The sequence below is a fragment of the Callithrix jacchus genome, chromosome 1 (assembly GCF_049354715.1).
Source record: "Callithrix jacchus isolate 240 chromosome 1, calJac240_pri, whole genome shotgun sequence".
NCBI classification, from domain to species: domain Eukaryota; kingdom Metazoa; phylum Chordata; class Mammalia; order Primates; family Cebidae; genus Callithrix; species Callithrix jacchus.
In genome coordinates, this window is record NC_133502.1 from 79314973 (window position 1) to 79336386 (window position 21414).

The window sequence follows — 21414 nt, forward strand, 5'->3', positions numbered from 1 at the left end:
GTCTGGATCAGAGATCAAGCCAGCCACAGCATTCCATTAAGCCACAGCCTAATCCAGAGCAAGTCTCTAACACTCTTCAGTTCTTTGAAGGCTGAGAGATGCAAGGAAGTAACAGAAGAAAAGTTTGAAGCTGCAGGGATTGGTTCATGATGTTTAAGGAAAGCAGCCACCTCCTTAACATGAAAGTGCAAGGTGAAGGAGCAAGTGCTGATCTAGAAGCTGTAGCAAGTTACCCAGAAGATCTGGCTAAGATCGTTGTTGAAGGTACCTACATTAAACAGCAGACTTTCAATGTGAACAAAACAGCCTTATATTGGAAGAAGATGTCATTGAGGACTGTAGTCACTAAAGAGGAGAAGTCAATAAGTGGCTTGAAAAGATAGGCTGACTCTCTTGTTAGAGACTAATACAGCTGATGACTAAGTTGAAGCCAGTACTTTACCATTCTGAAAATCTTAGGGCTTTTAAAAGTTAGGCTAAATCTACTCTGCCTATGCTTTATAAATGGAAAAACAAAGCCTGGATGACACCATATCTCTTTACTGGATGGTTTACTGAATATTTTAATCCCACGAGACTTACTGCTCAGAAAAAAAGATTTCTTTCCAAATATTACTGCTTATTGACAATGCCCCTAGTCACCCAAATGTTCTGATGGAGATATACGAGATTAATGTTGTTTATGCAGTAGCACAGCATCCATTCTACAACCCCTGGATCAAGTTGTACTTTTGACTTTCAACTCTTACTGTTTAAGAAATATATTTTGTAAGGCCATAGCTGTCATATATAGTGATTTCTCTGATTGATCTGGGCAAAGTCTGTTGAAAACCTTCTGGAAAGGATTCACCCTTCTAGGTGACATTTAAGAACATTTGTGATTCATGAGAAGAAGTCAAAATACTAAACAGGCGTTTGGAAGAGGTTGAATTCCAATCCTCATGGATGACTTTGAGGAGTTTGACTTTAGAAGAGGAAGTAATTACCAGTGTGGTGGAAATAGCAAGAGAACTAGAATTAGAAACAAAGCCTGAAGATGTGACTAAATTGTTGCAATCTCATGATAAAACTTTAATGGCGTCGGGCACAGTGGCTCACACTTTGGGAGGTCAAGGCAGGTGGATCACTTGAGGTCAGCAGTTTGAGACCAGCCTGGCCAACATGGTCAAGCCCCGTCCCTTGGCAGGAGAACCACTTGAACCCAAGAGGTGGAGGTTGCAGTGAGCAGAGATCATTCCACTGCACTCCAGCCTGAGGGACAGAGCAAGACTCTGTCTCAGAAAAAAACAAAACCAAAAACCAAAATTTTAATGGGTGAGGAGTTGTTTCTTATGAATGAACAAAGAAAGTGGAATCTTGAGAATGGACTCTATTCCTGGTGAAGATGCTGTGAACATTGTTGAAATAACAACAAAAGATTTAAAATATTACGTAAACTTAGTTGATAAAGCAGTGGCCGGGTTTGAGAAGATTGAATCCAGATTTGAAGGAAGGTCTACAGTGGGTAAAATACTATCAAACAGCATCACATGCTACAGAGGAAACTTTCATGAAAGGAAGAATCAATTGATGTGACAGACTTCATTGTTGTATTATTTTAAGAAATTGTCACATCTACCCCAGCTCTCAGCAACCACCACTCTAATCAGTCAGCACCCATCAACATAGAGATGAGACCCTCCACCAGCACAAAAACTTTACAAATTGCCAAAGCCTTAGATGCTTTTTAGCATTTTTAAAGTAACATCTCTAATTATTTTTAATTTTGTGTACATTTTTAAAAGGTGTAATGCTATTCACACTTAATAGACCAGAGAATGATGTAAACATAACATTTATATGCACTAGAAAACAAAATGTATGTGACTTGCTTTCTTGCAATGTTCTCCTTATTAGTGTGGTCTAGAACCAAACCTGCAGTATCTTCAATGTATGTCTGTGACTGTAAAACAACAGAGAGTAACCGGTGTTTTCAGTGACCATAAATGTTAATAGAAGATCACAAAAGGTTGATTCTATGACTTCAAAACACCCCCAAAATTCTGGAAAATAACAAACATGTAGCTAATGAATTCTAGCCATATAGAAATTTTGAAACATATTTTTAAATAGCTCTTATATTAGGAAATCAAAGAGTGATGTCAGCAAGATTGTGTTCTATGAAACTCCAGATACTTGTTACCACATAGAAACATTAGAAAAACAACTAGAAACAGACTAAAATAATTTTATTGTAGCTCTTTTAAACCTATCAGATATCTACGGCAACTAAGCAAAATCTGTCAAGAAGCCACATTCAAAACCATAGGAAATTGTGTAGTGTTTTATTCACTCTTATTCTACCCCTTACCTAATGCAGTGCGGCTGGGAAGAAATGGCCAGTTCCCTCTCTCACTGTGAAAGGAGTAGTGGAGAACTCTTTTGCAACCTTCTAATTTGTCTGGAAGCTGCCTAAAGGACTCATTTCTGTCTTGCCTGACTCAGCACTAAGATGATGAATGGTGGCATAGTTGGATTAGACTGGTAGAAGCTGTGAAAGGCAGTGGCATTATTTATGCCGTTTGAAAGTTGTAGTGCAGCTGTACATCTTTGGACATCTTGAGTAAGAGTATATGGGTAGAGGAATATAACAGAATATCTAGGGCCTTAAAAAGAAGTTGAAGTAAGATGTTTTGGAAAATTAAGACATGTAAAAGCTGTTGTGTATGCAGGAGAAATCTGGAAACACACACAGACACATACCTAGGCAGGATGTATACCCAGAAATGACCTGAAAAGACTTTTAACTTTTTTACCTTATGCTGTTCCCAGGGCTCAAGACACACCCTGCTAATTAGTGAAGGTCTTCCATACCAATTTGCAAAGACTGGGGTAGTTGACTGTCTTTTAAAATGGTAGTTTTCAACAAAAGACCACAAGACATTAAAAAAACAAACAAACATGAAAATATAGCTCTTCAGAGTAACAAAATAAATATCCAGAAACTGTCCCTGAAGCAAAACAGGCATTGAACTTACTAGACAAAAGACTTTAAAACGAGTATCTTAAATACTCCAAGAGTAAAACACAGGGAAACAACTAGTGAGAAAAGGATATATGAGCAAGATGAGAATATCAAAAAAGAGATAGAAATTTAAAAAAATGAGAGAACTAAACAAATTTTGGACTTGAAAAATTCACTAGAGGGATTCAACGGCAGACCAAAATAGGAAGAAAGAAAATGCAAACTTGAAGATAGGTTATTTGAGATTATGGAGTCTGAGGAGCAAAAACAAAAGAAAGTGAACCTATGGGGCACTATCAAATGGACCTATATGTACATTATGGAGGCTCAGAAGAAAAGGACAAAAGGGTAGAAGAAGGAATGGTCAGAAGTCTCCAACTTTGAGGGAAAATGCAGATACACAAGTACAAGAAGGTCAGCTGAGTCTAGATGGTATAAACCCAAAGAGATCCACACTGCAGCACATTATAATCAAACCGTCCACAGTCAAAGAGAGCATCTTGAAAGCAGCAAGAGAAAAGCAACATGTCATGTACAAGGAATTTCCAATAAGATTATCAGTGGATTTATCAGCAGAAACCTTGCAATCCAGAAGGCAGTGGGATGATATATTTACTGCATTGGGGGGAAGAAAAACTGTCAACTGTGGCTCACGCCTGTAATCCCAGCACTTTGGGAGGCCGAGGCGGGTGGATCACGAGGTCAAGAGATCCAGACCATCCTGGTCAACATAGTGAAACCCTGTCTCTACTAAAAATACAAAAAATTAGCTAGGCATGGTGGAGGCTGAGGCAGGAGAATTGCCTGAACCCAGGAGGCGAAGGTTGTGGTGAGCCGAGATCGCGCCATTGCACTCCTGCCTGGGTAATGAGAGCGAAACTCCACCTCAAAAAAAAAGAAAAAGAAAAAAAAAACTGTCAACTGAGCAACAAAGAAAAAGCGTTTACCGAGAATTTTATATTGGGCAAAACTTCCCTCAAAAATGAGGAATAAGTTAGATATTTGCAGACAGACCAAACCTTGAGGGAATTCATTACCAGCAGATCTACGCTGTAAGAAAACCTGAAGGGAGACCTTCAAGATGAAATGGAAGGACACTAGACAGTAACTCAAAGTCATACAAAAAGATAAAAATCTCCATTTAAGGTAAATACATGGACAAATATAAATACCAGTATTATTGTAATTTTGGCTTGTAACTCTGCTTTTTTATTTTCTGTAGGATTTAAAAGACACATGCATAAAATAATTATAAATCTGTGTCAATGAGTATATGTTATATAAAGATGTAATTTGTGACATTGGTATCAATGTAAGATAGATTGATTTAAGGTTGTTAAAACTTTAGGGTATTATATGTAATCCCTATGGTAACCACAACAAAAATATCTAAAGTATATGTAAAAGGAGATGAGAAAGGAACAAAAATATGTCACTAAAAACAAATTCAACACAAAGGAAGGCAGTAATGGAGAAATTTAGGATAGATGATATGTAAGGCCACGAAACACATTTTTAATAAATTTTAAAAGATTGAAATCATTCTTTCTTCTAATCACTATGCAATGAAACTAGAAATCAACAGCAGATGAAAAATTGAAAAATTCACAAATATGTGTAAGTTAAACAACACACATTTAATTAAAGGATTGAAGAAGAATTCACAAGGGAAGTTAGAAAATAGCTTGAAACAAATGAAAACACACACCAAAACTTACAGGATACAGCAATAGTTATGCTAAGAGGGAAATTTATAGCTATAAATGCTTACACTGAAAAAGAAGGAAGGTCTAAATGCACAATTAACTTTCCACCTTAAGAAAGTAGGAAAAGGGGCTGGGTGCGGTGGCTCACGCCTGTAATCCCAACACTTTGGGAGGCCGAGGTGGGTGGATCACAAGGTCAAGAGATCCAGACCATCCTGGTCAACATGGGGAAACCCTGTCTCTACTAAAAATACAAAAAATTAGCTGGGCATAGTGGCGCATGCCTATAATCCCAGCTACTCAGGAGGCAGGAGAATTGCCTGAACCCTGGAGGTGGAGGTTGCGGTGAGCCAAGATCACACCATTGCACTCCAGCCTGGGTAACAAGAGCGAAGCTCCGTCTCAAAAAAAAAAAAGAAAGAAACTAGGAAAAGGAAAACCCTCCCAGAGCTAGCCAGAGGATGGAAATAACAAATGTTAGAACAGAGATAAGTAAAACAAATAATAGAAAAACAAGAGGAAATCAATGAAACCAAGAGTTGGTTCTTCGAAAAGATCCAGAAAATGGTGGATAAATCTTTAGCTAGATTGACTAAGAGAAGAGAAAGAAGATTCAAAAAATTTAACATCAAAAATGAAAGGGGACGTTGCTACTGATTTTACAGGAATAAGAAGGAGTATAAGAGAGTACTATGAACATTTGTATACCAACAAATTGAATAGTCTAGGTGAAATGGACAAATTCCTAGATGTATACAACCTAGAGTGAATGAATCATGAAGACAGAAAACGTGAATATACCTCTAACTGTGTAAGGAGATTGAATCAGTAATAGAAAACCTGCCAACAAAGAAAAGCTCAGGACTGTGTGGCTTTACTGATGAATTCTACCAAACATTTAAAGAATTTACACCAGTCCTTCTCAAATGCTTCCAAAAAACTGAAGAGGAGGAAACACATTCCAATTAATTCTATAAAGCCAGCATCACCCCAATACCAAAATCAAAAACTTACAAGAAAGAAAACCACAGACCAATAATCCTTTTGAATGTTAATGCAGAAATACTCAGTAAAATGCCAGCAAACTAAATTCAGCAGTGTATTGAAAGGAGGGTACACCAAGTAAGATTTATTCCTGGAATGCAAGAATTGTTCAACATCCTTCAAAAATCAATGTAATACGCCACATTAACAAATGAAGGAATAAAGATGTAATCATTTCACTGATGCGGGAAAAGCGTTTGACAAAATTCAACATCTTTTTATGACGAAAACTCAGCACATTAAAAGGAAACAAGCTGGGCACCGTGCCTTATGCTTATAATCCCAGCACTTTGGGAGCCAGGCGTGGGCGGATCACTTGAGGTCAGGAGTTCAAGGCTGGCCTGGCCAACATGGCAAAACTCTATCTCTACAAAAAATTCAAAAATTAGCCAGGCATGGTGATGCGCACCTGTACTCCCAGCTGCTTGGGTGGCTGAGGCACAATAATGCCAGGGATGCTGAGGTTTGTGGTGAGCTGAGATCATGCCACTGTACTCCAGCCTGGGCAACAGAGTGACTCCAACCCAAAAGAAAAAACAAGAAAGAAAGAAACTACTTCAACATAAGATCATTTATGAAAAACCCAGAGCTAACATTGTGCTCAGTGGTGTCATGATTGAACTGTTTTTCCTCTAATATCAGCTACAAAGGATGGATACCTGTTTTTGCCAGAAAAGGACAAAGATGATTTCATGTTGTACCTAGAGTCATCAAATTCAAGACAGAAAATAGAATGGTAGTTGCTAGTAGCTGGGGGCTGGGGAATGAGGAGTTATTGTTTAATGAGTAGAGAGTTTCAGTTTGGAAAGAGTCCGTAACTATATAGATGTTATAGTTGCATAATAGTGTAGATATACCTAATATGACCTAACTGTACACTTTAAAATGGTTAAAATGGTTAAATATTTTAGGTATATTTTGCCACAATAAGAGGAAATCAAGATAAAAACTTGCTATTTAGAAATAATGAAATTACTCTGAATCAATATTTAAATTCTGATGCTAATTCCAATTTTTAAATTCATTTAAGAAAGACTGAAAGTAGGCCGGGTGCAGTGGCTCAAGCCTATAATCCCAGCACTTTGGGAGGCCGAGGCGTGTGGATCACGAGGTCGGCAGATCGAGACCATCCTGGTCAACATGGTGAAACCCTGTCTCTACCCCGTCTCTGATCTCCGTCTCAGGAGGCTGAGGCAGGAGAATTGCCTGAACCCAGGGGGCAGAGGTTGCAGTGAGCCAAGATCACGCTATTGCACTCCAGCCTGGGTAACAAGAGTGAAACTCCGTCTCAAAAAAAAAAAAAAAAAAAAGAAAGACTGAAAGTAAAAAAAAATGGTATAATTTAGAAAACTGGCACAAAGTAAATAGAATTATACATGTTATTACATTATTAAGATAAAAACAATATAAATTTTAACTCATTCATTGAAAACAGTAGACATTTTTGAAAAGTCTAATCTGAGGGAAAAAGGCAAATACATAGAAATGCTTAAGAAGCAGAAAGCCCATCTAACCAATAACTTTATTTGTAATACTTAATATTTTGTGTACCATTTTGTTCAAATACATTTGGAAGAATAAGGACAAAGGAATAACGGCTACACTTACTGTTTATGGTAAGGTAGGAACTCTGATTTTTGGTGCTTTCCATGGATTATCTCATTTGATAGTCAGAATATCCTTATGTGATAGGTACTATTGTGCCCATTTTACACATGTGAAAGCTGAGGCACAGTGTACTTAAACAACTTGCTCAAGGTCACAGCCAGTAAGTGGCAGGGTCAGGATCTGAATCCATGTTGTCTAACTGCAAAGCTTACACTTTTAATCAGCCTCTCCTCACAGACAGATGTCAAGGAAATTGGTCAAAATGAAAACCACAAAAATATCTCCTCCCTTTTTTTGGTCTTAGGACATTTGCTATATTTTGTACTTTTTTATTAGGTCATTGAGCCATACTATCTTATTTATCCCAGTATTCCTCAAAGCACAATGTACTGTGCTTTGGTATTCACTGAAAGTTAATTCACAATAAAACTGAACGAATAGTGTTCCTCTTCCTCTCCCTCTCTTTCCACTGACTCTGACAGCAGTAACTAAGAACAGAAATGAAGCTAATGACCTACCTATTGTATAACAGTTCCTCAACACTTGTCTGCACATGGTGAAAGATTCATCACTTACAAATCTTTGCTTTATGGACCAAGAAATGATGAAGCATAGGTGCACAGTAGCACTCATCTAAAATTTTTGTCTGTAAAGATTAAAGGATATGTATGCTTATCCTAATGGAATCTCTGTCATTCTCCAAACAACTGGCTTGAGCATACATCCAAAGGACATTTTCTTAGATCCATTTCTGATTTTCTTTAGAACCCAAACGTATTATAGGAGAGAAAGGGATACTGAGCCCCTCCTCTGCCTCCGGGTTGCAGAATGGAAGTGAGAATGCAGTACCTTAACCATGGCGGTGCTGTGTCACAGGAGCCTCCATTTCCTGCTGGAGGTGTGAGTAAGATTTTGCAGGATCCAAGATGTCCTCTAATAAAAGTCCTTTGTGAGGAGAAATGGGTAAAGGAGGCAGAGAGAAAATCAAATACAACATATGGGTGACCTTACAAGTTTGAAGATAAATTTCCCCCACATTATAACATTTTCAAGCTTGTAGGCAGTATGGCCTTGCCTCAGTTCCCCTCAGCAACTGTAACAGGCATTTGGTGCTCAAACAGAGAATACTATAAAGCCTCCCATATGAGAGAAGCTGTGGGGAATGGACCCACAGTTAAACCACTGTGATGAATCAGGTTAGAATTTTAATTAGCACTATGGTCTGTATGGAAACACCTTGGATGCCAGTCAACTGAGTGATTCAGTCAGATTTGCTGAATTGAAATCTCTATGGATAGGACTGTAAACCAGCATTTCCATAGACTTTACAGTTGATTATTTTTTGCTAGGTGATTTTTTTTTTTTTTTTTTTTTTACTTTTCAACAGTTTTAGTAAAGTATAATCGACATGCAATAAGCTGTACATATTTCAAGTGTACAGTTGATAAGTTTTGGCTTATGTACCTTTGAAATCATCACCACAACTGACATAATAAATATACTCATTACCCCTGAATTTTCCTTCAGCCCCTTTGTGACCCACCCCTCTCATTCTTCCCCATCCCTTTATCTCCAAGTAACCACTAGTCTGCTTTCCGGCACTATGGATTAGTTAGCATTTTGGGGAGTTTTATATAAATGAAATCTTTGGGGAATAATCTATAAGCTAAAAGCTGCCATAAAAGAAAAACCTGAATTTAGGAAAAGTTGGAAGGTGATGTTTATAACAGAAATGAAGTTGATATTTGTACGTTTTCTAGCATATTTTTCTCTTTAATTTTTTATATGAATTTGAATTTTTTAATTACTAAATAACCTAGCATATTTAAACATAAAATGTTTCTCTTTAATTAAAATTTTGATTATTTTCCATTTTTATGTCCCAAAGCTACCTCTTGAACCCAAAGTTGTTTCACTTGATTTTTGTTTGTATTTTAAATCTTTTTACAGAGCATATAGGATTGGACAATGTAGAGATGTGAAAGTGCTTAGGCTGATCTCCTTGGGAACTGTGGAGGAAATCATGTATTTACGACAGGTATACAAGCAGGTATGTTTCCCTTCTTCTGTTTCAGAGGTCAACATTTGTCTGTTTTCAAAAATTAAGAATAAATTTGTGTAAAATCAAAGTTTTAAATTTTACTATATCATATGGACTTTAATAAGATTATAAAAATACCCTTGAATACACTTCTATGAAACAGATTATTAGATACATTGAATTTTTGAGCTGAAAGTTTTCTAGAGCAGTACCTCTTAAACTTTAGTGTACATGTGAATTACCTAGGGATCTTGTTAAAATACTGATTCTTATTTAGTAGGTCTGAGGTAGAGCCCATGATTTGGAATTTTTAACTAGCTCCCAAGAGTCCAAGTAAAACTAATCAGCAGCTCACAATTTGAGTAGCAAGGTCACAGCTCCCCAGACTACAGGCCAGGATGGAATGGTTTACTACAAATGGGCTACAGGTGCACTGAAACGTTGGTCCCACAGCTTCCTGGAGAGCAAGAGTAGCTAAGCCAGTGTATTAGTTCATTCTCATGCTGCCATAAAGAACTGCCCCTCCCCAAAAAAAGAACTGCCCACCCCCAAAAAAAGAACTGCCCAAGACTGGGTAATTTATAAAGGAAAGAGGTTTGACTCACAGTTCCACATGGGTGGGAAGGCCTCCAGAAACTTATGGTGGAAGGGGAAGTAAACATGCCCTTCTATACATGATGGCAGGAAGAATAAGTACTGAGCAAAATGGGAAAGGCCACTTATAAAGCCGTTGAGATCTCGTGAGAACTCACTATCATGAGAACAGCAGCATGGGTATAATTGCCCCCATGATTCAATTACCTCCCACCGGGTCTCTCCCACAACACATGGGGATTATGGGAACTGTAATTCAAGATGAGATTTGGTTAGGGACACAGCAAAACCGTATCAGCTAGCTTCCAGCCTTGAGTACCTCTTCTTTTTACACCAGGTAGATATTCATATGTTACCATTTTCTGTATGTGCCCTGACATGAAGATTAGGGAGCACTACCTTAGAGATATATACTGTACATGATGAAACTGGGACCCCAGAGATGCCCCAGTAAATCAAATTATAGGAATAGAACGTAAGTGTGCTAACTACTTTGCTGGTACTTTTAGTGTTCGTCTAAAATTGCATTAATATGCTTGGCATATCAATTACTAGTTTTATGCCTCTAAACAAACAATATTCATTTAGTTTACAACTGGATACTTGAGACAGTCTGGAATAAGTTTCAAGTGTAATTATAAATGTTGAATTTGAATTGCTTCCTATATGTTCAGTTGGCATCTATAGCAAACATCTGCCACATGTGTTGGTAGTTAACCTAAGAATGATCCAATCTTAAATTTATGCTATTTTCTTCATTCTAAAAATAGAATTGTACACAGCAGTTTTTGTTTAGTCTTAAAGCTTTTAGCTTTATAATATACTGTGCATCTTTTTTTTTGGTATGGCACAGCTACTTGAAAATTATTTTTTTCTGACCTATTTAATTAACCTTGGGAACAAGTGGGATGTTATTCATATTAGGAGCTGTTCTTTTGAGTGCGGTCTTAGATGTCTTACAAGTAAGAGTCTTCCCTCAATCATGTAGTAATTTTTTTCAGTCCATTACTATATACATTTTCTTTTTACCTATTCATCTGACTCCGAAATAAAATATCTTGTTGTAAAACAGATACTGTACAGTAGTATAGAATAAAACAGGCTTCAGAAGATGAGGTAATTTAAGAACTTTATATGACACAAATAAAGAAGATGGCAATCATATAAGGAAAAGGCATTAAATATGGTTTAAAGATAGTTTGGAATTTAAACCAAGGGTACAAATGGCACACACCTTCTATCCTCCCAGGCTGGCCTTCAATCTTTTGGGGGGAAAATCCAAAAATGATGTTCTTAAAAGAAAACAAACTGTTAGAAAGCAAGAAAATTGTAAGGAGTCCTAAAAGACAAAAGGAAGTTGAGATCAGATTGAAGGAAGAAGCCAAGCTAAACTCAGTCAGAAGAAGACTTCTGAAAAGGTAGGTGCAGCCTCTGGATGTTCCAAGCTTAGAGTCAGCAGATACTAAAAAAGACAGGAACCTTGGGGTAACGGCAGAGCCCTCTTTGTATCACTGATGGTATAACATGACACTTTAGCCCTTACAGTCTTACCTTATTTGGACCAAATTATAGCCAGCAGAGGTGTCTGCTGTCAAGTGAGAATAATAAGTAGAAGTACCAGAAGCAAAGAAGCAAGACAGAGCTCCAAATTTTTCTAATCCTCAGAAGAAAGTTCTTCCTATTGCCCAGAAGATTAATTACTTGCACCCTCCACCTTATTTCAAATAAGCATGGCAGTAGAAAGAGATAAGTATGTGAAATATTTAAAGGCAGATGAATAGCCTAGCCAAAATAATTACCCAACATTTTAGGAAAATAAACACTTTGAAAAAGGCACCATAGTAGGCTGAATACTGGCCCTCAAAAATATAAATTTTGAATCCCTGAAAATTATAAATCATACTTTATATGGAAAAAGGGTCTTTGCAGATGTAATTACATTGCAGGTCTTGAGATTTGGGGATTATCTTGGATTATCCACAAGTGTCTTTACATGAAAGAGCCAGAGGATGATTTGACACAGACAGAAGAAGAGAAGACAGTGTAACCACAGAGGCATTGATTGGAGTGATGTGCCAGGAGCTAAGGAATGCTGGCAGCCACCACAAACTGGAAGAGGCAAGAAATACGTTCTTTCCTAGAGCCTCCAGAAGGAATGGGATTCTGCCAACACCTTGATTTCAGTTCAGTGGTACTGATTTCAGATTTTTGGCTGCCAGAACTCAAAGGCTCAAATGAACCTCCCACCTCAGCATCCTGAGTAGCTGGAACTATAGGTGCATACCACCACACCCAGCTAATTTTTTACTTTTACTTTTGTAGAGACAGTTTCACTATGTCACCCAGGCTGGTTGAAACTGAGTTGTTAATTCAGAACTCTTCCACAAGACAGATTCTAGCCCAGATGACACAGTGGTCAATTCTATCAAACACTTAATACTTTTGAAAACAGAGAAGGAGGGAACACTTCCAGCTTACTTCACCAAGGTGGGAGAATCCTGATACCAAAACTTGACAAAGACATTACAAGAAGAGAAAATGACAGATGAAAATCTCTCATGAACATAAATATGAAAATCTTCAACCAAGCATCTGTTTTGAGTCAATTGCACCCTTTCCCCTCAAAAGATAGGTTGAAGTCCTAACCTCTGGTACGTGTGAATGTGATTTTTTTTTAAAATATATATTTTATTGCATTTTAGGTTTTGGGGTACATGTGAAGAACATGCAAGATTGTTGCATAGGTACATACATGGCAATGTGGTTTGCTGCCTTCCTCTCAATCACCTATATCTGGCATAATGTGATCTTATTTGTAAGTAGGGTCTTTGCAGATGAGTTTAAGATGAGATCACATTGGATGAGAGTGGGCCCTAATCCATTGACTTATATCCTTATAAGAAGGGGGAAATCTGGATACAGGTGGACACAGAGGTAGAATGCCATGTGACAATGGAGGCAGAGATTGGAGTGATGCTGCCCCAAGCCAAAGAATGCTACAGATTGCCAGCAACTGCCAGAAACCACCAGAAGCTAGAAAGAGGCAACAAAGGATTATTCCCTAGAATCTTCAGACACAGCATGGCCCTATGGACACCTTGATTTCAGATTTAGCCTCTGCAACTATGAGAAAATATATTTCTATTGTTTTAAGACATCCAATTTATAGTACTTTGTTATAGCAGAATTGGGAAACTAGCCTCTAAGGGAAATACAGAGAATTGTAAATTTGACTGTATTTTTTTTTTTGAGACTCTCACTCTTTTGCCCAGGCTGGAGTGCAGTGGCGTGATCTTGGCTCACTGCAACCTCTGCCTCCCAGGTTCAAGTGATTTTCCTGCCTCAACCTCCTGAGTAGCTGGGAGTACAGGTGCATGCCAGTATGTCCTGCTAATATTTGTGTTTTTAGTAGAGACGGGGTTTCCCCACGTTGGCCAGCATGATTTTGATCTCTTGACCTCGTGATCTGCCTGTCTTGGCCTCCCAAAGTGCTGGGATTACAGGCATGAGCCACCATGCCCGGCCACATTTGACTGTATTTTTGTATTAAACTTCTGTATGACAAAGGAACTGCAAACCAAAATCAAAGATAGACTAGGAGCAAATGTTTGCAATATATATGATGAAAGAGCAGCATCTGCAAAATATTAAGAACTTCCACTCTATTAGTCTGTTTTCATAAGCTAGTAAAGACATACCAGAGGCTGGGTAGTTTATAAAGAAGAGGTTTAATGGACTCACAGTTCTGCATGGCTGGGGAGGCCTCCCAACAATGGCAGAAGGCAAAAGACATGGTGGACGCAGGCAATGAGAGAATGAAAATCAAATGAAAGGGGTTTTCCCCTTATAAAACCATCATATCTCATAAGACTTATACACTACCACAAGAACAATATGGGGGGAACCACCTGCATGATTCAGTTATATCCCATTGGGTGCCTCCCACAACACATGGGAATTATGAGAGCTGCAATTCAAGATGAGATTTGGGTGGGAACGTAGCCAAACCATATCACCCACAAACCAATAAAAAGAATAATAGGCATTTCAGTGAAGAAAAAAATGCAAGTGGTTAGTACATATGTGAAAAGATCTTTTTAACCACGCTTATAATCTAGAGATAGAAAATACTGGTTTTTCAAAAACCAGTATTTACTGGTTGATCAGAAAGATCAACAAAATACACCACTAGCCAGATTAATTAAAAAAAAAGAATAATCAAATAGATGCAATAAAAAACAATAAAGGGGATATCACCGCAGATTCCACAGAAATACAAACCATCATCAGAGATTATTACAAACATCTCTATGCACATAAACTAGGAAACCTGGAAGAAATGCATAAATTCCTGGACACTTGTGTCCTCCCAAGCCTAAACCAGGAAGAAGCTGAAACCCTGAATAGACCAATAACAAGGTCTGAATTTGAGGCAGCAGTTAAGAACCTACCATCCAAAAAAAGCCAAAGTAGCTGGAACCATTCCTTCTGAAGCTATTCCAAACAATCCAGAAAGAGGGAATCCTTCCCAAATCATTTTATGAGACCAACGTCATCCTGATACCAACACCCAGCAGAGATTCAACAAGAAAAGAAAACTTCAGGCCAATATCCATTATGAACATAGATGCAAAAATCTTCAATAAAATACTGGCAAACCGATTGCAACAGCACAACAAAAAGCTTATCCACCATGATCAAGTAGCCTTCATCCCTGGGATGCAAGGCTGGTTCAACATACGCAAGTCTATAAACGTAATTCACCACGTAAACAGAACCAAAGACAAAAACCACACGATTATCTCAATTGATGCAGAGAAGGCCTTTGACAAAATTCAACAGCCCTTTATGCTAAAAACCCTCAATAAACTAGAAATGTATCTGAAAATAATAAAACCTATTTACGACAAACCAATAGCCAATATCATACTGAATGGGCAAAAACTAGAAGCATTCCCTTTGAAATCTGGCACTAGACAAGGATGCCCTTTCACCACTCCTATTCAATATAGTATTGGAAGTTCTAGCCAGAGCAATCAGGCAAGAAAAAGAAATAAAGGGTATTCAAATAGGAAAGAAGGAAGTCAAATTGTCTCTATTTGCAGGTGCCATGATTGTATATCTAGAAGACCCTATCATCTCAGCCCACAATCTCCTGAAACTGATAAGCAACTTCAGCAAAGTCTCAGGATACAAAATCAATGTGCAAAAATCATAGGCATTCCTATACACCAATAACAGACTTAAGGAGAGCCACATCAAGAATGAACTGCCATTCACAATTGCTACAAAGAGAATAAAATACCTGGGAATACAACTAACAAAGGATATAAATGACCTCTTCAAGGAGAACTACAAACCACTGCTCAACGAAATAAGAGAGGAAATAAACAGATGGAGAAACATTCCATGTTCATAATTAGCATTCCAAAATATGAATCAATATTTTGAAAATGGCCATACTGCCCAAAGTAATTTACAGATTCAACGCTATCCCCATCAAGCTACCAATGACCTTCTTCACAGAACTGGAAAAACCCACCTTGAACTTCATATGGAACCAAATGAGAGCCCACGTAGTCAAGTCAATTCTAAGCAAAAAAAAAAAAAAAAAAAGCAAAGCAGGAGGCATAACACTACCGGACTTCAAAGTATACTACAAGGCTACAGTAATCAAAACAGCATGATACTGGTGCCAAAACAGAGATATAGACCAATGGAACAGAACGGAGGCCTCAGAGGCAACACCACACATCTACAACCATCCGATCTTTGACAAACCTGACGAAAACAAGCAATGGGGAAAGGAGTCCCTCTTTAATAAATGGTGTTGGGAAAACTGGCTAGCCATGTGCAGAAAGCAGAAACTGGACCCCTTCCTGACACCTTACACTAAAATTAACTCCAGATGGATTAAAGACTTAAATATAAGACGTAACACCATAAAAACCCTAGAAGAAAACCTAGGCAAAACCATTCAGGACCTAGGCATAGGCAAGGACTTCATGACTAAAACACCAAAAGCATTGGCAACAAAAGCCAAAATAGACATATGGGACCTAATCAAACTCCACAGCTTCTGCATGGCAAAAGAAACAGTGTTAGAGTGAATCGGCAACCAACAGAATGGGAAAAAATGTTTGCAGTTTATCCATCTGACAAAGGGCCGATATCCAGAATCTACAAAGAGCTAAAACAGATTTACAAGAAAAAAACAAACAAGCTCATTCAAAAGTGGGCAAAGGACATGAACAGACACTTGACAAAAGAAGACATACATGAGGCCAACAAACCTATGAAAAAATGCTCATCATCATTGGTGTTAGAGAAAGGCAAATCAAAACTACATTGAGATACCACCTCACGCCAGTTAGAATGGTGATCATTAAAAAATCTGGAGACAACAGATGCTGGAGAGGATGTGGAGAAATAGGAACACTTTTACATGTTGGTGGGAGTGTAAATTAGTTCAACCATTGTGGAAGACAGTGTAGCAATTCCTCAAGGACCTAGACAGAAATTCCATTTGACCCAGCAATCCCATTACCTGGTATATATCCAAAGGATTATAAATCGTTCTACTATAAGGACACATGCACACAAATGTTCATTGCAGCACTGTTTACAATAGCAAAGACCTGGAACCAACCCAAATGCCCATCGACGATAGACTGGACAGGGAAAATGTGGCACATATACATGATAGAATACTATGCAGCCATAAAAAACGATGAGTTTGTGTCCTTTGGAGGGACATGGATGAACCTGGAAACCATCATTCTCAGCAAAATGATACAAGAACAGAAAATCAAACACTGCATGTTCTCACTCATAGGTGGGTGTTGAACAATGAGAACACATGGACACAGGGAGGGGAGCATCACACACTGGGGTCTGTAGGGGGGACCTAGGGGAGGGACAGTGGGGTGGGGGAGTTGGGGAGAGAGAGCATGGGGAGAAATGCCAGATATAGGTGATGGGGAGGGAGGCAGCAAATCACACTGCCATGTGTGTACCTATGCAACAATCTTGCAAGTTCTTTACATGTACCGCCAAAACCTAAAATGCAATAAAAATAAAAGAAAATACTCTGCAAAATGCTTTTTTAAAAATTATATTTTGAGGTGTTTTTTGCAGGGTTGGGGCATTGGAGAGATGCTCATATACTATTGTTGATAAACAACTAGTATAGGTATTGTAGAGGCCCCATACTTAACTTGACAGAAATCCTGTCACATATGCCCAGTGAAGGGTTTTTATTTAGCATTGCTTGCATTTGTTTAAAAACAAAGGCAACAACCTAAATATCCAACAGTGACAGAATGATAAATTCTGATACCTATATTACTTTGTGACAGTAAAATTAAATTGCAGTCAGATCAAATGTTCTGATGTGGCAAGATGTCAGGCATTTTTAAATGAGTCCAAAAAGCAATTTGCAGAACAATATATACAGTGTTTTAATGTGCTTATACATAAAACTATTTCTGTGTGATAGACTGTCCCTGATTTATGACATGATTCAACTTCATATTTTTTCAGGTTTATGATGGTGCTAAAGTGATAACCTATTTGTGTATGAAGTATGCTCCTCTATTTACAATGGGGCCACATCCAGATAAGCCTATCCTAACTTAAGACCTAATGGTATTTTCAACTTACAATGGGTTTATTTAGAGAGAGCCCCATCATAAATTAATGAGCATCTGTATGTATAAATAACTTTAACTTCATTGAAAAATGTCTAGAAGGATACATCTAAACATTAGACCACTGGTTAGACTAGTAAGGAGTGACCTGTATTGTTCCTTCATCAAGGGCTTTTATTTTCATATCTTTTGTTGCATTTGTTGTAATAACGCATTCAAGATATTTTATACATTTAAAAAATATGAACATCACTTATACAACAGCTGTGCTTCTTCAGGTTTGGAACATTTAAGCAATCTAAAGTTTGGCATTCAGAAATTCATCTCTCGGGTCAGGTGTGTGTGTGTGTGTGTGTGTGTGTATAAACTTTATAAGTATTTGCAGAAGAATGACAAGAACAGCACAAAGAACCCCCAATTAGCTTCACTCAGATTCCCTATTTGCTGACATTTTACACACTTGCTTTCTCTTTCTCTCAGCCATCATCTTTATTCTTTTTCTGAGCCATTTAAGACTTCTCACAGTATGTATTTCCCCAAAGAAGCAACACTCTCCTACCAACACTCTAAATTTTCCAGTGTGTATTTCCCCAATAGAAGTATACTCTCCTACTTAATATATACATTAAAAAGTTTTATGCATTCTAAACACTCGGTTGTATATACTGTTCTGCAACTGGCTTTCCCCGCCCCCCACATTCCTCTCCAAAATGCAGTTATTCACATCAAGAAATTAACATTGACAAAACATGGTGCTATAATCCACAGGACCCATTCAATGTCCCCACCTCTCCTAGCAATGTCTCTTTTTCCTTTCTGGTCCAGGATTTAATGAAGGATCATGGCTCCATTTGCTTGTGTCTCCAGTTTTCTTCATCCTGGAGTAATTACCCAGGCGTTCTTTGTCTTTCATGACCTTGACAATTTTAAAGAATAAGGCCTTTCTTTGTGTAGGATGTCCTTCAGTCTAGGTCCATTTGATGTTTCCTCATGTCCGGACTCAGGCCAAGCAGTATTGGCCCAAATGTTACAGGCATGATACTGTGCTCTTTTCGTTGCATCAGTCAGAAAGCACAGGAGAGTGACCTGCTTTACTATTCCTCACGTTAACCTTGATCACAGGTCAAGTTTGTGTCGGCTGAGTTTCTCCACTGCAAATTTACAATTTTTTTCTTTGTAATTGATAAGTAGTTTATGGGAAGATCCTCTAAGACTGCCGGTTCCTCATTCCATTGCTCATCAAATCTGCATGCATCAGCCTTAGCGTTCATTTGTGATTCCTGTCTGAATCAGCTACCACTATAATGGTTGTCAGGTGGTGATTTTTCTATTTCCATTATCCTTCTTGATTATTCTTTGGCACTCTGCCATTAATGCGCTTTCCCTTGTATTTATTTAATCTGTGTGGTCTCACGGCTTCCTATGTTAGTAACAGATCACAACCCGGTGAATATCACTATTTACTTTGATGTTCGTATTATCTCATACTTGACTGGTGGGAACCCATTAGTGTGGTTTCTGTGTCATTTCTGCTTGCTCTGATCATTCTTTTTGCACTTCTTTACTGTGGTAGGCTGAATAATAGTCTTCCAAAGATACTGACTTCCTAATCCCCAAGCCACCTAGGTTATCCAGGTGGGCCAATGTAATCACAAGGATTTTTTAAATAAGGGTCAGATGCGCACACTCCTTCATCTCTGCTTTCTCTGACCCTACTACCTAATAACCCATGGTAAAGAAGCAAAGGGTCAAAGAAAAATACGAAGATGCCACACCACTGGGCTTGAGGATGGAAGAACAGTCATGAACTTGTTAACATAAATGTTCTTTGTTTATTTTGTCTGTTGTTAGGATGAGATCCAGGCATTTTTCTTTTTTGTATGGATTTTTCTTAAGCTACAAACTAAGTTACATTTTCTAATTACTAATTTTTCCCCTACCCTCTTGAATTCTAACATGATTCTTCTAATAGCCTACAGATGGAAACACCTGATTTCCACTTTTACTGGAGCCACTTTGGAAAACAAATAAGTACAAAATAAAGTGCTTTTTATAAATTTTGTGATAAAACTTTGCTAGGAAGCTTATAAAGACTCAGATTCAGGCTACACATGACCTTGGTGATTATAGTTAGAGTTCCTGCAGTCTGACAATTTGAGTGTTTATAAGTTAGTTTCGATAGCAAGGGTAAAACAGGTATCTGGGCTATTTCTTGTATCAATTGTTACTGTAATTCTGTGCTCCCAGGATTACAGCCTATGTTTCTGGAACATTGGCATCAAACTGATCAAGTTGGTATGTTGATCTGTAAGTTCTTTAAAACTTCTTTTATATTTCCCAATGTGAAGGTCCCAAGGGTTTTAAGACGGGCATTTTGAAAGTGAGAGGTTAGTTAATAGTAAATAGTAATTAGTAAATTTTAGATTCAGCCAAACCAAGGTACACATTCTAGGAGTGAGACATCTTAGCTGGCAGCTATGAGCAAGTTCCTTAATTTCTCTAAATATAAGTTACTTTATTTTTAAAATAGAAAAATTTTAGTTCTTTTATTTCTAAAATTGAGATGATACAAGGTTGTAAGGATAAAATGAGAGTATGGAAATAAAATGCTATTTATGTAATACATGTTCAATAATGGCAGCTGTTAGAGTAACTTACTACAGTGCAAATGAACTCTGATGATAATCTCAATAGTTAAGCTTTTCTCTCTGTTTTTGAGACGGAGTCTTGCTCTGTCAACCAGGCTGGAGTGCAGTGGCACCATCTCAGCTCACTTGCAGACTCTACCTCCCAGGTTCAAGCGATTCTCCTGCCTCAGCCTCTCAAGTAGCTGGAATTACGGGTGCCCACCACCTGGCCCAGCTAATTTTTGTATTTTTAGTAGAGAAGGGGTTTCACCATGTTGGCCAGGTTGGTCTCTATCTCCTGACATTAGGTGATCTGCCTGCCTCTACCTCCACCTCCCAAAGTGCTGGGATTATAGGGGTGACCCATTATACCCAGTCCTTAAGCATCATTTCTCCTTAAGCATGTAATTCCCCCGTGAATAGACTGAAGTTATTTTCCATTCTATGCATTCTTTGTTTCTTTCAAGAAATTTTAAAGTACACGTGGGGTTAATCAGATTGTATTTTAATTTTACATATTTTGATTACATTTTGTAAACTATCCAGCAAATAGAGAGTGCATATTAATGTTAATACTGAAATGGTGTTTTTAAATGTTCCATGTCAATGTTCTTTCTATATTCAAAATTATTTCAAAGATGCATTGTTTCTTAAGGCAGTGATAGCATTTTTGCTGTTACAATGCAATGTAGTCAACCCATAGATAGTTTGACACCAAGGTGGTTATCATATCATTACATTAGATTGTAATTTAACTTTAGTGATACAGTAATTACTTCTGCCAGTTTTAGTAGTTCTTGTTGTAATAAGAGTTTAAAAAGGAGAAAAGTATATTCAAATGTATGCTTTTATTATTAAACATTTATGTCAGGTGGATATTCCATAGAGATGTAATCTTGACTCAGTTGTTAGAAAATAGATAAAATAGGAAATTTAAGATCTCTGCTTCAATAAGACTGGCCGGATTATGATTATTTCACCATAATGGCAACATCTGCCAGGGAAATTAAAACAAAATTTCCTCCCTAAGGAGATTCTGCCTGCTCCAGCTAAAGCTGTGTATATACAGGGAATGCCAGGAAATTCTGACATATTATTGGAGCAAAGGCTTCAAAAATATCTTGTGTTTTTTCTGTTTTAG

The 21414-nt window shown here is 37.8% G+C and overlaps 1 protein-coding gene across 7 annotated transcripts in view; it reads left to right on the forward strand.

Annotated features, from left to right (window-relative positions):
- ERCC6L2 (ERCC excision repair 6 like 2) overlaps nt 1-21414 on the forward strand; it is a 144368-nt gene that overhangs the window by 76440 nt on the left and 46514 nt on the right. For all 7 annotated transcript variants that reach the window (XM_008993723.5, XM_008993716.5, XM_078348426.1 and 4 more), the window contains one exon: nt 9313-9412. In XM_008993723.5, coding sequence (XP_008991971.4) covers nt 9313-9412 — 100 coding nt within the window. The remainder of the gene's footprint in view (nt 1-9312; nt 9413-21414) is intronic.